The sequence below is a fragment of the Nycticebus coucang genome, chromosome 17 (assembly GCF_027406575.1).
Source record: "Nycticebus coucang isolate mNycCou1 chromosome 17, mNycCou1.pri, whole genome shotgun sequence".
Taxonomy (NCBI): Eukaryota; Metazoa; Chordata; class Mammalia; order Primates; family Lorisidae; genus Nycticebus; species Nycticebus coucang.
In genome coordinates, this window is record NC_069796.1 from 45271760 (window position 1) to 45284405 (window position 12646).

General features: G+C 37.4%; 1 protein-coding gene across 4 annotated transcripts in view; it reads left to right on the forward strand.

Moving 5' to 3' along the window:
• The window catches only part of RBM27 (RNA binding motif protein 27), a 96425-nt gene that overhangs the window by 68792 nt on the left and 14987 nt on the right, over nucleotides 1-12646 (forward strand). For all 4 annotated transcript variants that reach the window (XM_053566897.1, XM_053566900.1, XM_053566899.1 and 1 more), the window contains 5 exons: nucleotides 6094-6213; nucleotides 7053-7127; nucleotides 7268-7432; nucleotides 10413-10517; nucleotides 10771-10962. In XM_053566897.1, coding sequence (XP_053422872.1) covers nucleotides 6094-6213; nucleotides 7053-7127; nucleotides 7268-7432; nucleotides 10413-10517; nucleotides 10771-10962 — 657 coding nt within the window. The remainder of the gene's footprint in view (nucleotides 1-6093; nucleotides 6214-7052; nucleotides 7128-7267; nucleotides 7433-10412; nucleotides 10518-10770; nucleotides 10963-12646) is intronic.

Genomic DNA, 12646 nt, shown 5'->3' on the forward strand with positions numbered 1-12646 from the left:
GCTATGATGCCATGGCACTCAGGTTCATAAAGCGAGACTCTTGTCTCAAAAAAAATAAAATTATATTTGTGTGTGTGTGTATAATTATAAATATAGTGAAGTGTATTCTGTCACAATAAAACATACTTTGAAATATATTTTAAACAGTTCTTTTTTCTTTTAGCAGTATATCTATATGATGACTCTCAAGTATGGTGATTATTGCAAAGAGAGCTGAAAATAACTGAAAAAGAACAGCAAGGAGGGCTTGCCCCTGAAATACTACAGAGTTTCTTCTTTTTTTTTTTTTAATTTTTTTTGTGTGTTTTTGGCCGGGGCTGGGTTTGAACCCGACACCTCCGGCATATGGGACCGGTGCCCTACTCCTTGAGCCACAGGCGCCGCCCCAGTTTCTTCTTTTAAAAATGTAGTTTCTATAATTGAAACAATTTAATATTGGCACATGAATAGAGCAGTGGAACAGAGTAGAAAATTATGGAAATAGACTCAATTACAAATAGAAATTTATTAAATAACAAAGTATTCCAAGTCACTGAGGAAGCTAGACTTTTTGGTATTGGGATACCTGGATAGCCATGTGGAAAAAATAAAGTTAGATCCATTTTTTTTGTTACATTATAAACCAGGATAAATTCCAGATGGATTTGAGATTTAGATTCTGATAGAAGTGCTAAATGATACCCCCCCTCCCATGAAAGGAAATTTGACAGTATAGTATCTGGCAAAATTATATATGCATTTATTCTAAAATAATCTTTCTTCTAAGAGTCTATGCCAAAGGTATACTAGCCAAAATATGAAAAAGACATATGTGCAAGGCTAGTAATTGTAGACTCTAAATTGCACAAGACTGGAAACAACCCAAATGCTCATCTGTAGGGGACTGGTTAGTTAAAATGTAGTAGTATATCTGCACAGTAGAGTATGTATGCTGTCTTCCAGAACAATGAGGGATGTTTTTATGTGTACCAATGGAGTGATTATCAGGGTATATTAAGAAAAAAAGCAAATTGGAAGAGAAAAATGTATAGCTGGGCACTTTTGGTGTAAAAAACTAAAGGTGGAAGCATTCTACAAATGCAATTATTGGTTTATAATAAAAAAAGAAAAAGTTAATTTAGATGTGATAACAGCAAGTATAGAAGAAGCTTAGATACCCTTCGACCATCTCTTATTTTGTAAGTTTGACTTGGAATCATGTAAATGCTGAATATAATTATAAAATAAAATCAGAGCTCCAGTGGCTCAATTGGTTAGCACATGGTACTGATAAAATAAAATTAAATGATATAGAAGTAATCCCTAGAAATTAAAAAGAAAAATTAAACAAGTGAACTAATATATAAATAGAGAGTGCTATAAAGCATAGTAATTTGTCTGTATATTCCTAATTGGATATACCCTGAAGACAGAAAGCAGTGGTGGTGGTAGTAGTGGTGGTGGTGGTGGTGGTGATAAAAGCTCTTTTTAGCAGTCATGTCCTTAGTAATGGTTGGTATTCTAAAATTGATTCGTGAACATTGTAGAATAAATTGAGGAATTCTGTGATATATATCATTGAGAACTCAGATTTTCGGTACATTTGAAAACAGTTGAGAAATATATGAGATTAAGTAAAAACATTGTAGTCCTGCATTTGAATTGAAAGTATAAGTAAAAACTCAAGTTGTGTTTTACCTTTAACATAGTAACTGTCATATCATTCAACTCATGCTAGTTTTCAACCCAGGGCCCCATAAAGCTGTGAAACCTCTGTTTATTGTTTTCACTGTCAGTCTGCATGTCTCTCCTTTCTCATGTCACATTTAACTCAAGCACAGAAAATAAAAAAACAGGCTCGGCACCTGTAGCTCAAGTGGCTAAGACGCCAACCACATACACCTAAGCTGGCTTGTTCGAATCTAGCCTGGGCCTGCCAAACAGCAGTGACGACTGCAACCAAAAAATAGCCGGGCGTTGTGGCAGGTGCCTGTAGTCCCAGCTACTTGGGAGGCGGAGGCAGGAGAATTGCTTGAGCCTAGGAATTGGAGGTTGCTGTGAGCTGTGATGCCACCGCACTCTACCCAGGGTGATAGCTTGAGGCTCTGTCTCAAAAAAAAAAAAAAAAGAAAAGAAAAGAAAAAAACAAATTTTTCATTAAATTAGAAACAATCATTTTGTTTTAGAATTTTTTATTCTATTTTCATAATAAAATACCACGGCCCCAAGGAAAAAAATTTTTTTCTAGTGTGATAGTTAAAGTATTTTTTAAAAACAACAAAATAAACTTCCCAAATTTCCTAAGTCTCTTCGTGGAAGAGATCTAGAAAAGGAACCAGGAGTCCTTCACAAAGTGGTTGGGACTGGCACTGTTACAGGTGAACCTCGAATATTTTGTCAAACCAGAAAGGAGGAAGTTGTCAAAAAGTACTAGAGTCTAGTCAAAGAGAAAAAAAAAAAATCTCATCAAAGCTCTGTATCTACCCACTCTAATTTAAAGGAAATTTGGGGGACGGAGGAACATGTTGAACGGCACCACAGAGTCATATGGGGGATACTTCTGCAAGAGTGACCTAGTTTCTTAAACAAATAATGTGCAAGGAAAATAAAGAAATGGATAGGGAATCTAAGAATTAAAGGAAACTTTAAATAGACATAACCAGTTGCACTACATGGACCATAACAGCCTCGAATGGGAAAAATTGCTTAGAAAATTATAGTACAAGTTGGAAATGTGAATATTTAATGATGTTTAAAAAGTATTCCTATCTTTTTAAGTGTGATGATGGTATTGTGGTTATGTTAAAAACTGAAAAGCATCCTTATCAGTTAGAGATACACTGAAATACTATTGATGAAATGATACGGCATTTGGGATTAGAATGTGTAATATTTGGGGATATAAATAAAAGAAGATTATTTTATGTATTGTTCATGGTTGCTGGTTGGTGATGGATATTTCAACTGTTTTATACAAGTCTCCATACTTTTGTCTGTTTCAAAAATTCCATGATAAGAACTCTATCTAGGGTGGCGCCTGTGGCTCAAGGAGTAGGGCGCTGGTCCCATATGCCAGAGGTGGTGGGTTCAAACCCAGCCCTGGCCAAAAAAAAAAAAAAGAAGAACTCTATCTAACAAATGCAATCATTGTAACCTAATTCTTTGTATCCCATACAATAATAAAAAAAAAATTCTACTATAGAAAGAAAAAAGAAAAAACAAAAATGAAGACTTTGAATTCAAGTAGACCTGACTAACTTGACTCCTAATTTGTTAGATAACTTGTGTTAATTTCCTTTTCATAAACTTGAGTTGTTGTGGAGAATTAAAACCTTCATGTTAATAAAGCATGAAAGAGACATGCTTGGTACATAATTAGTGCTCAGTAAATTGTAGTTGTTGTCATTTAAATATTAATACTAAAATAATAAGGCTCGGCACCTGTAGCTCAAGCGGCTAGGGCACCAGCCACATACACCGGAGCTGGCGGGTTTGAATACAGCCCCGGCCTGCCAAACAACAATGACAACTACAACCAAAAAAAAAAAAAAAAAGGCCAGGTATTGTGGCGGTTGCCTATAGTCCCAGCTACTTGGGAGGCTGAAACAAGAGAATCGCTTAAAGAGTTTGAGATTGCTATGATCTGTGACACCACAGCACTCTACCCAGGGCGATAGCTTGAGACTCTGTCTCAAAAAAAAGAAAAACAAACCCAAAATAATAACATGAACATCAACTATGCAGTTCTTACATTACCTGAGGGACTTTCTTTGTAAAGTAGCTTAATTTTTTTCTATTTATTAATTTATTATTATTATTATTTCTTTTTTTGAGACAAGGTCTCACTTTGGCTACTTGGGCTAAAGTCCAGTGGTGTCATCATAGGTCACTGCAACCTTTTTAATTCCTGGACTCAAACAGTCTTCTTACTTTAGCCTCCTGAGTACTTGGGACTAGGGGTGTATGCTATCACACCCAGCTAATTTTTAAATTTTGTGCAGAGACAGGGTCTTTCTGTTGCCCAAGCTTGTCTCAAGCTCCTGGCCTCGAGGGATCCTCCCTCCTCAGCCTCCCAAAGTTCTAGGATTATGGGCATGAGCCACTTTGTGTTGTAGTGATTGAGAGAAGTCTTACATTTGAATGTATTATTTGCATAATTGAATTTTCCATGAATTTTATTTTCATGAATATTATTGCCTCTCTCATATCATGTTTTCAAACTTAATTAAAAAATAAAAAAAGAGGGTAGCCCCTGTGGCTCAAAGGGGTAGGGCGCTGGCCCCATATGCCAGAGGTGGCAGGTTCAAACCCAGCCCCAGCCAAAAACTGCAAAAAAATAAAAAATAAAAATAAATAAATAAAAAAAGAAAGAAAAGGGCATATACCCTCGGTATATGGGGTGGCACCTGTGTTTTAGTGAGTAGGGCGCCAGCCCCATATACTGAGGGTAGCGGGTTCAAACCTGGCCCTGGCCAAACTGCAACAAAAAATAGCCGGGCGTTGTGGCGGGCACCTATAGTCCCGGCTACTCAGGAGCCTGAGGCAAGAGAATTCCCTAAGCATAAGAGCTGGAGGTTGCTGTGAGCTGTGATGCTACAGCACTCTACCAAGCGAGACAAAGTGAAACTCTCTAAAAAGGAAAAAGAAAAGGACAGAGTATAGAAGGGAAAACTTGAACTGGAGAGTTTATAGCGTACCATGTAGCTTAACTGTACCTTAAAGAGAAAATTAGACAGCTATCTGTTCAGAAGAAGAAAGGAATTCAAATACTAAAATTATCACAGTGATAATTGCCACCTCTTGGTTGCTTGCAGAGTCAGATCTGCGAGCCAGCTATTGTCTTATATTCAACTATAAACTTGTAACATTTGATTAAGTATAATATTAAGATTATGATTACAAAGTGGCTGAAGTATTAGAAGGGTTTCCAGTTATGAGAAACGTAAGTTTTTGTTTGTTACTTCACTTACAGAGAACAACTTACAATACCCTCAGCCAGAGACATCAGGAACATGAAGTTGAACAAGTTGCATTTATTATTTAGTGAGGGAGAACACGTGAAACCAGGAGTGTTTACAGGAGTATTTTAGGATTTGGGCTGTTTGATGATTTAAGAGGGTTTAAGGAAACAAGAATAAATTTTGCGGCAGGGTATTTTAGTAAATCTTACATAGAAAGAGTGAAGACTAGAATGAGGGGAAAGCAGTAATTGATAAAGAAGCAGCAGTTGTTAATGGGATAAAGAGATGTTTAGTCATTTTTATGGTTTGGATATGTTGTGCCCAGGAGTTCCTCAGAGACCACACAAACCAGACAAGCCGAATTTGCAAGAGAGCCGGCTGGCGACTGCCTCAGTGTCCCAATGAGGGGTTTCTGAGAGCAGCCCTGAGTGCTTAAAGAGTCAGGTTTTTAAGGCTTGGTCTGTATCCTGGTTGGCATGCCGGCTGTCCAGGTGCATTCTGGTGGGGTAGCGAGCAAGCATTGTACTGAGGCAGAATTTTGTAGTTAATTAGCTACATATCATACATCTTTGTTTTAATATGTTCCTACACATTTTAGTTCCAGTACTTTTCATCCATACATCTTTTTTTTTTGTGTGTGTGTATGTTTTTTTTTTTGGCCGGGGCTGGGTTTGAACACGCCACCTCTGGCATATGGGACTGGCTCCCTACTTCTTGCTCCGCCCACCTCCATACATCTTTTTCTCAGTATTCTCTCCCCTTGGTATTGTTTAAGGGTCAATCTGGGGATACTCTGTTTCCCAGACTCAAGAGTTAGTCAAGCAAGAAGTTAGTGAGTACTTTCCCATCTATCTTGGGAGTGAACCAGACTTACTCCATTTTGTTGAGGGCTTGCAGCCCAGGAATTTGTCAGGAGTTAACTGGTATTTTTCTACTTTAGCCTAGACTTAACAGATAACATTCATATTTTTGTCTGTGTTCAGTCATGATTATGGAGTGTTCTTTATTTTAACCATCATGGTCTGAAGAACAGCATTGTCTGATTTTGGCATTTTGTGAAATTGTATATAACACCTGAAAAGAGTAGAAATGTATGCAGTCTAAGAAATTATTTTAAGCATTTCTAAGATTTAATTTTGATTTTTTTTTAAAGATATTTTCAACTCCAGGCCATCAAAAAATGATTTACAGTTCCTCAAACATAAAGACACCTTCCAAACTTTGTTCAGGATCTAAAACTCACGATGTTCAAGAAGTTCTTAAAAAAAAACAGGTAAACAATCTTAGTTCTTCTTGTCTTACAGAGGAAAGAGCCCATTGGATTCTCAGTTCATGTTGTGGAACTGCATCATGTTTATTTAGGTTCTTTATTTTATGTACACTTGACAAAAAGGATGAACATAGAGAAAAAGTGTTTAACAATTGCCATTCAGTGGCCACATCAAATACAAAGATTACAGTTTTTCTCTATGTCATGTTTTTATTTTTCCAAGGAAGAAAAACAAACACTTTTCAGTATTTATTTTCTTTTTAAATTCATTTTTTGGTTTCGTAAGTTAGATAATGTCTCATATAAAGTGTGACGTTTATGTAGTTATCCATGTGATTCAGCTCACAGTTTCATTATCATTTTAGATTTAAGCTCACACAGGGTTTTTCAGATAAAATTGAATATTTTTATCTCAATATAATTAGAGATTTAATTAACAGTTGGATGGGGCAAAATTTCTGTGGCAATATCCATACATTTTGCTGTCATTTCTAGCCTACCGCTGGCTGTAGCTCACATTTTTAAACTTTAAACTTCAAAAAGAAGTCAAGTTTAAACTGTTCTTGTCATTCAAGTCAATAAACCTCATGGATACAGTTAAGTAGAGTCCAATATTTTAAATATTTGTAAAGTCCTGTTATAAATGTAAACTCTGTTATATTGGAAGTGCTGGAGAAAATACATTCAAAGGTTTCATCTCTGGTTTTAGCTAATGTTTGATTAGGAGGAAAATTTGTTTTAGATAGGAACAACCCAGAAGAAATGAGTTGAGAATATATGAGCAATTATGTATCAGAGCAAATTTTGTTATCCGTTAATAATTTCTATATCTGTTCATACAGGAAGCAATGAAGCTGCAACAAGATATGAGAAAGAAGAGACAAGAAATGTTAGAAAAACAAATAGAATGTCAAAAAGTAAGACGAGCTCATTGTTTGCATGTGGAATTGATATATGGAATTGATTTTACAAAGATGGCCATAATAGTACAGTTTTTAAGACTTATTTACATTAAAGTTTACTAAGTATGGTAAACTTTATTCTTTTTTTTTTGTAGATGCTAATATCTAAGCTAGAAAAAAACAAAAATATGAAACCAGAAGAAAGAGCAAATATAATGAAGACTTTGAAAGAGCTTGGAGAAAAGATCTCACAATTAAAAGATGAATTAAAAACATCTTCTGCAGTCTCCACACCATCTAAAGTAAAGACAAAAACAGAGGTATTTATTTGCCTTTTTTATTTAACATGGGGTTATTGAACATCTGCCATAGAAAGTACAGTGGAGGCGGCGCCTGTGGCTCAGTGAGTAGGGCGCCGGCCCCATATGCCGAGGGTGGCGGGTTCAAACCCAGCCCCGGCCAAACTGCAACAAAAAAAATAGCCCGGTGTTGTGGCAGGCGCCTGTAGTCCCAGCTGCTCGGGAGGCTGAGGCAAGAGAATCGCTGAAGCCCAGCAGTTGGAGGTTGCTGTGAGCTGTGTGACACCACGGCACTCTACCGAGGGCCATAAAGTGAGACTCTGTCTCTACAAAAAAAAAAAGAAAGAAAGAAAGTACAGTGGAACCCTTCAATAGCTAATAGCCTAATAGGGTTATAGGCAAACAATAATTGTATAGTTTTTTCAAAGTGTTTCAATAGATGCTGTGTACTTTCTTTCAGAAAGGGTAATAATATATTCTTTGAACAAAGATGTGTTTTTTTTGAACAAAGATGTGTTTTTTTAATTGAACATTTGGATTCCCTGTGCTAAAGATGAAACTGCTAGAGTGATAGTGAGGAGAGATTTCCTATTTCAGCAGTTTTGTTCTATTGTTCTAATAGTGTTGTAATAAAATCACTTTTATTTTGAGATAGGGTCTTTCTTTGTCACCCAGGCTGGAGTGCAGTGGCGTGATCCTCTCACTTCAGCCTTCCGAGTAACTGGGACTATAGGTGCACACCACTTGGCTAATTTTTCTATTTTTTATAGAGACAGGATCTTGCTATATTACCCAGACTGATTTTTGAACTCCTGGCTTCATGTGATTCTACTCTGGCTTCCCAAACTGTTGGGATTATAGACATGAATCCCTGGCCAAAGATATTTCCCTGGCCAAAAGATATCATTGTCTTTAGTAGGGGTAAAAATGTGGTATGTTCTAGATCCCCTTAAATCTAATGTTACTAATTTCTGTTTCCTTACCTTAGGGAAGTACTTGCTTTTGGTAGTGGCCCCATTATACCACAGCTGTGTAGAGAGATTTTAGATAATTCCAGCCCTTTGAGAACTAAGAGTAAATTTGCCAGATAAATAGACTGCAAATCATTATGTACAATATTGTATTGCATTTGAAATTATGGTTCTCTATCAGTATAGGAATGTAAAATGTCTTAAGATTGCTTATTAAAAATGCAGAGGGTGCCAAAAATGTATACACATTTTAAGAAAGGAAAAACTGTATTAAAATTATAATAAGACATACTGATAACAAGTATACTGACTACACGTCCTTTTTGACTTAGGCAATTATAAGAGGTGCCGAAAGTGGTTACTTTTAGTGTCCAAATGCTTCTGATTGCTGGGAACTACTGCTTGAGCAATGTTGCAAGGCTTCTTGGATCTTCCCTTGTGCACATCACACACAGTACTGTGTGTCCCAAACTTACCACTAATACATGCAGTTATTAAGCATGTTGGAGGTTCTTTTGCCTCCATTGTTGTCATACTTACACAACATCCTCCAATTTCAAATGCCACTTCAGAATGTTTTTGCACCATTTTCTTTGTCTGTCCTGCATGTCGCATGGTAGTGCTTGCATTCATTTGATTAATGCCATCTTTTGAGCGAACATCATACTATACGTTCTTACCATAATTCAATTCAACTTCAAAAAGTAATATGTAGATAACATCTCTTAAAATGTAGATACATTTCTTGACACCCCTTGTATAATAGAAATGCTATCTTTATTGAAATGTCCTTCATTATAGAAAGATCATATGCACATTTTATTTTATTTATTTATTTATTTATTTTTTGGCCGGGGCTGGGTTTGAACCCGCCACCTCCAGCATATGGGACCGGTGCCCTACTCCTTGAGCCACAGGTGCCGCCCATTTTTTTTTTTTTCCATATGCACATTTTAAAAATTATAGAATACATGGGGGCTGGTGCCCATAGCACAGCGGTTACAGTGCCAACCACATGCACTGAGGCTGGCAAGTTCAAACCTGGCCCGAGCCTGCTAAACAACAATGACAACTGCAACAAAAAGTAGCCAGGCATTGTGGCGGGTGCCTATAGTCCCAGCTACTTGGGAGGCTGAGGCAAGAGAGTTTGCTTAAGCCCAAGAGTTTCGCTTAAGCCCAAGAGTTTGAGGTTGCTGTGGTTGCTGTGAGCTGTGATGCTACAGGACTCTACTGAGGGTGACATAATGAGACTCTTGTCTTAAAAAACAAACAAACAAACAAACAAAACACACACACACACATAGGAAGAAAAACACCTCACAGTTATGCCACCTAAAGACTGATAATTTGTCTCATAAAAAAGGAGAGTGGTAACAGTTGTAGATGCCAATATGAAAATAATTATGTAACTATTCCCTTTGTGCCATTAATAAATTTTTGCTACTTAATTATTTATTTATTTTGCCATGTTGTGTTTCATCTGTGATGATTTATTATGTGAAACTTACTTTCAGCTCCCTAAACTCAGGTGACTGTTCCCAGAACCTGATTTTTAGGCCACCTTATGCAGTAATACTGCATAGTTTCACTGGTATACTTTCTGCATGTTTACACTGTTAAATCTATAAAGTTACTTTCTTTAAAGCGTCCATGTTTATTGCATACCCTTACTCTCATTTTCCCTAGAGATGTGTGTAATTGCCTAACCATAATGCTGTAATGTTCTGAATAAGATCTTTGAAGTTGGCTCGGCACCTGTAGCACAGTGGTAATGGCGCTAGCCACATACACTGAGGCTAGTGGGCTCAAACCTGCCCTGGGCCTGCTGTATAGCAATGACACTGTAAGAAAAAATAGCTGTAGCTGGGTGTTGTGGTGGGAATCCCTTAAGCCTAAGAGTTTGAGGTTGCTATGAGCTATGACACCATAGCACTCTAGTGAGGGTGACGTATAGTGAGACTCTGTCTCAAAAAAAAAAAAAACCTTTGAAGTTATCAAAAAATACCTTTTTACTTTAAATTTTTCCACAGGCCCAGAAAGAATTATTAGATACTGAACTGGACCTCCACAAGAGGCTATCCTCTGGAGAAGATACAACAGAATTACGGAAAAAACTTAATCAGTTACAAGTTGAGGTAAGAAAAGAAATTATTATTATTATTAATTATTATTTATTGTTAAATCATAGCTGTGTACATTAGTGTAATCAAGGGGTACAATGTGCTGGTTTCATATACAATCTGAAATATTCTCATCAAACTGTTCAACATAGCCTTCATGGTAAAAGAAATTATTAACTGAGCATATCTACCATCTCAAAGACTTCCTCTGTTTTCCAAGGTGTAATCTAACAATGTATATTACTATGTACCTTTTGTTGTTATTCAGGCTGCACGATTAGGTATTTTACCTGTGGGTCGAGGAAAGACCATGTCCTCTCAAGGTCGAGGAAGAGGCCGAGGCCGTGGAGGAAGAGGAAGGGGCTCACTAAATCACATGGTGGTAGACCACCGCCCCAAAGCATTAACAGTTGGAGGATTCATTGAGGAAGAAAAAGAAGAATTACTTCAACATTTCTCAGTAAGTTTTTAAAACAGCAAATGCTAACTCTAGGAACATCATATTCAGCATTTTCCTTGCAGCAATTTGCATAAATGTCAAATATTTTATAGATTAGAAAATTTAGTTATAAAAAAATGGATATTAGCAAATTCATATTAATATATTTAAAGGTCAAGAACCAGCTCTTGAGGCTGGGTGCTGTGTCTCATGCCTGTAAACCTAGCACCCTGGGAGGCTGAGGCGGGTGGATTGCCTGAGCTCACAGGGTCAAGATCAACCTGAGCAAAAATAGCCAGGCATTGTAGTAGGCATCTGTAGCCCCAGCTAGTTGGGAGGCTGAGACAAGAGAATTGCTTGAACCCAAGAGTTCGAGTTTGCTATGGTACTCTACGAAGGGCGACAAAGTGAGATTCTGTCTCAAAGAAAAAAACCAGCTCTCGCTTTGTAATTCCATCGTACTCTACTTAACTATGGTGACAGGTTGTCCCAAAGCTATATTTGGTTTTTGTTTTTGGATTATTACGTGGTTTCTCAGGTATTTATAGTCAATAGTGAAATAGTGTGGGGTGTAGATCAAATTTAAATAATAATTTATGAGGATAACAGACATGTTTTATTTCTGTATGTAGTGACAACCACATAATTTTAGGCAAATATGCAAATTAGAGATTTGCTATAGGCAAATGTCTTAACGTTTTGGACACGTAGGGTGCATATTCCCTTTATAACTGCTCAATCATTTAGTTAGTGTTTTTTGAGTATGATTTGTACTAGAGCATTTTCATATGTGATCTTATTTGTACTATAAATAAATGGATAAAAGCGAAATACATGTGGAATTGTATACATTTGAAATCCTTATATGTACAGATGTGAAAACCAAAACTTAAATCGTCAACCAGTATCATATAGCTAATAAGTGGCAGAACCAAGATAGATTCTCTATGCCTCAAACAGCTTTTGTGAGAAGACACATTTCCTGTTCTGTGTAGTGTTAAGTGGTTAAAGGTGGTAAGGGAAATCATAAAGACCAAGGCTTTACTCCAAGTGTTTTTATTTTATTTAATTTTAATTTTTTTTTTTTTTTTTTTTGAGACAAAGTCTTAATATGGCACCCCTGGGTAGAGTGCTTTGGTGTCACAGCTCACAGCAACCCCCAACTCTTGGGCTCCAGTGATTCTCTTGCTTCAGCCTCCCAAGTAGCTGGGACTGCAGGTGCCTGCCACAACCCCTGGCTATTTTTTGGTTGTAGTTGTCGTTGTTTGGCAGGCCTGGGCTAGATAAGAACCCACCAGCTCCAGTGTATGTGGCTGGTGCCCTAGCTGCTGAGCTACAGGCGCTGAGCCTTAATTTTAATTTTTTTTTGAGACAGAGTCTTACTCCATTGGCTGGGTTGAGTGCCATGGCGTCATAGCTCTCAAACTCTTTGGACTCAAGCAATTCTCTTGCCTCAGCATCCCAAGTAGCTGGGACTATAGGCACTCGCTGCACTACCCGGCTAGTTTTAAGAGACGTGGTCTCAGTCTTCCTCAGACTCGTCTTGAACTCCTGAGCTCAAGTAGTCCACCCGCCTCAGCCTCCCAAAGTGCTAGGATTATAGGTGTGAGCCACCATGCCTGGCTTTCCAAGTGTTTTTATTAGTTTGAGGCCCATTAATCCTGATTTACCCTGGCTTTTGAAGATGGTCTCTTATAAAGAGCGT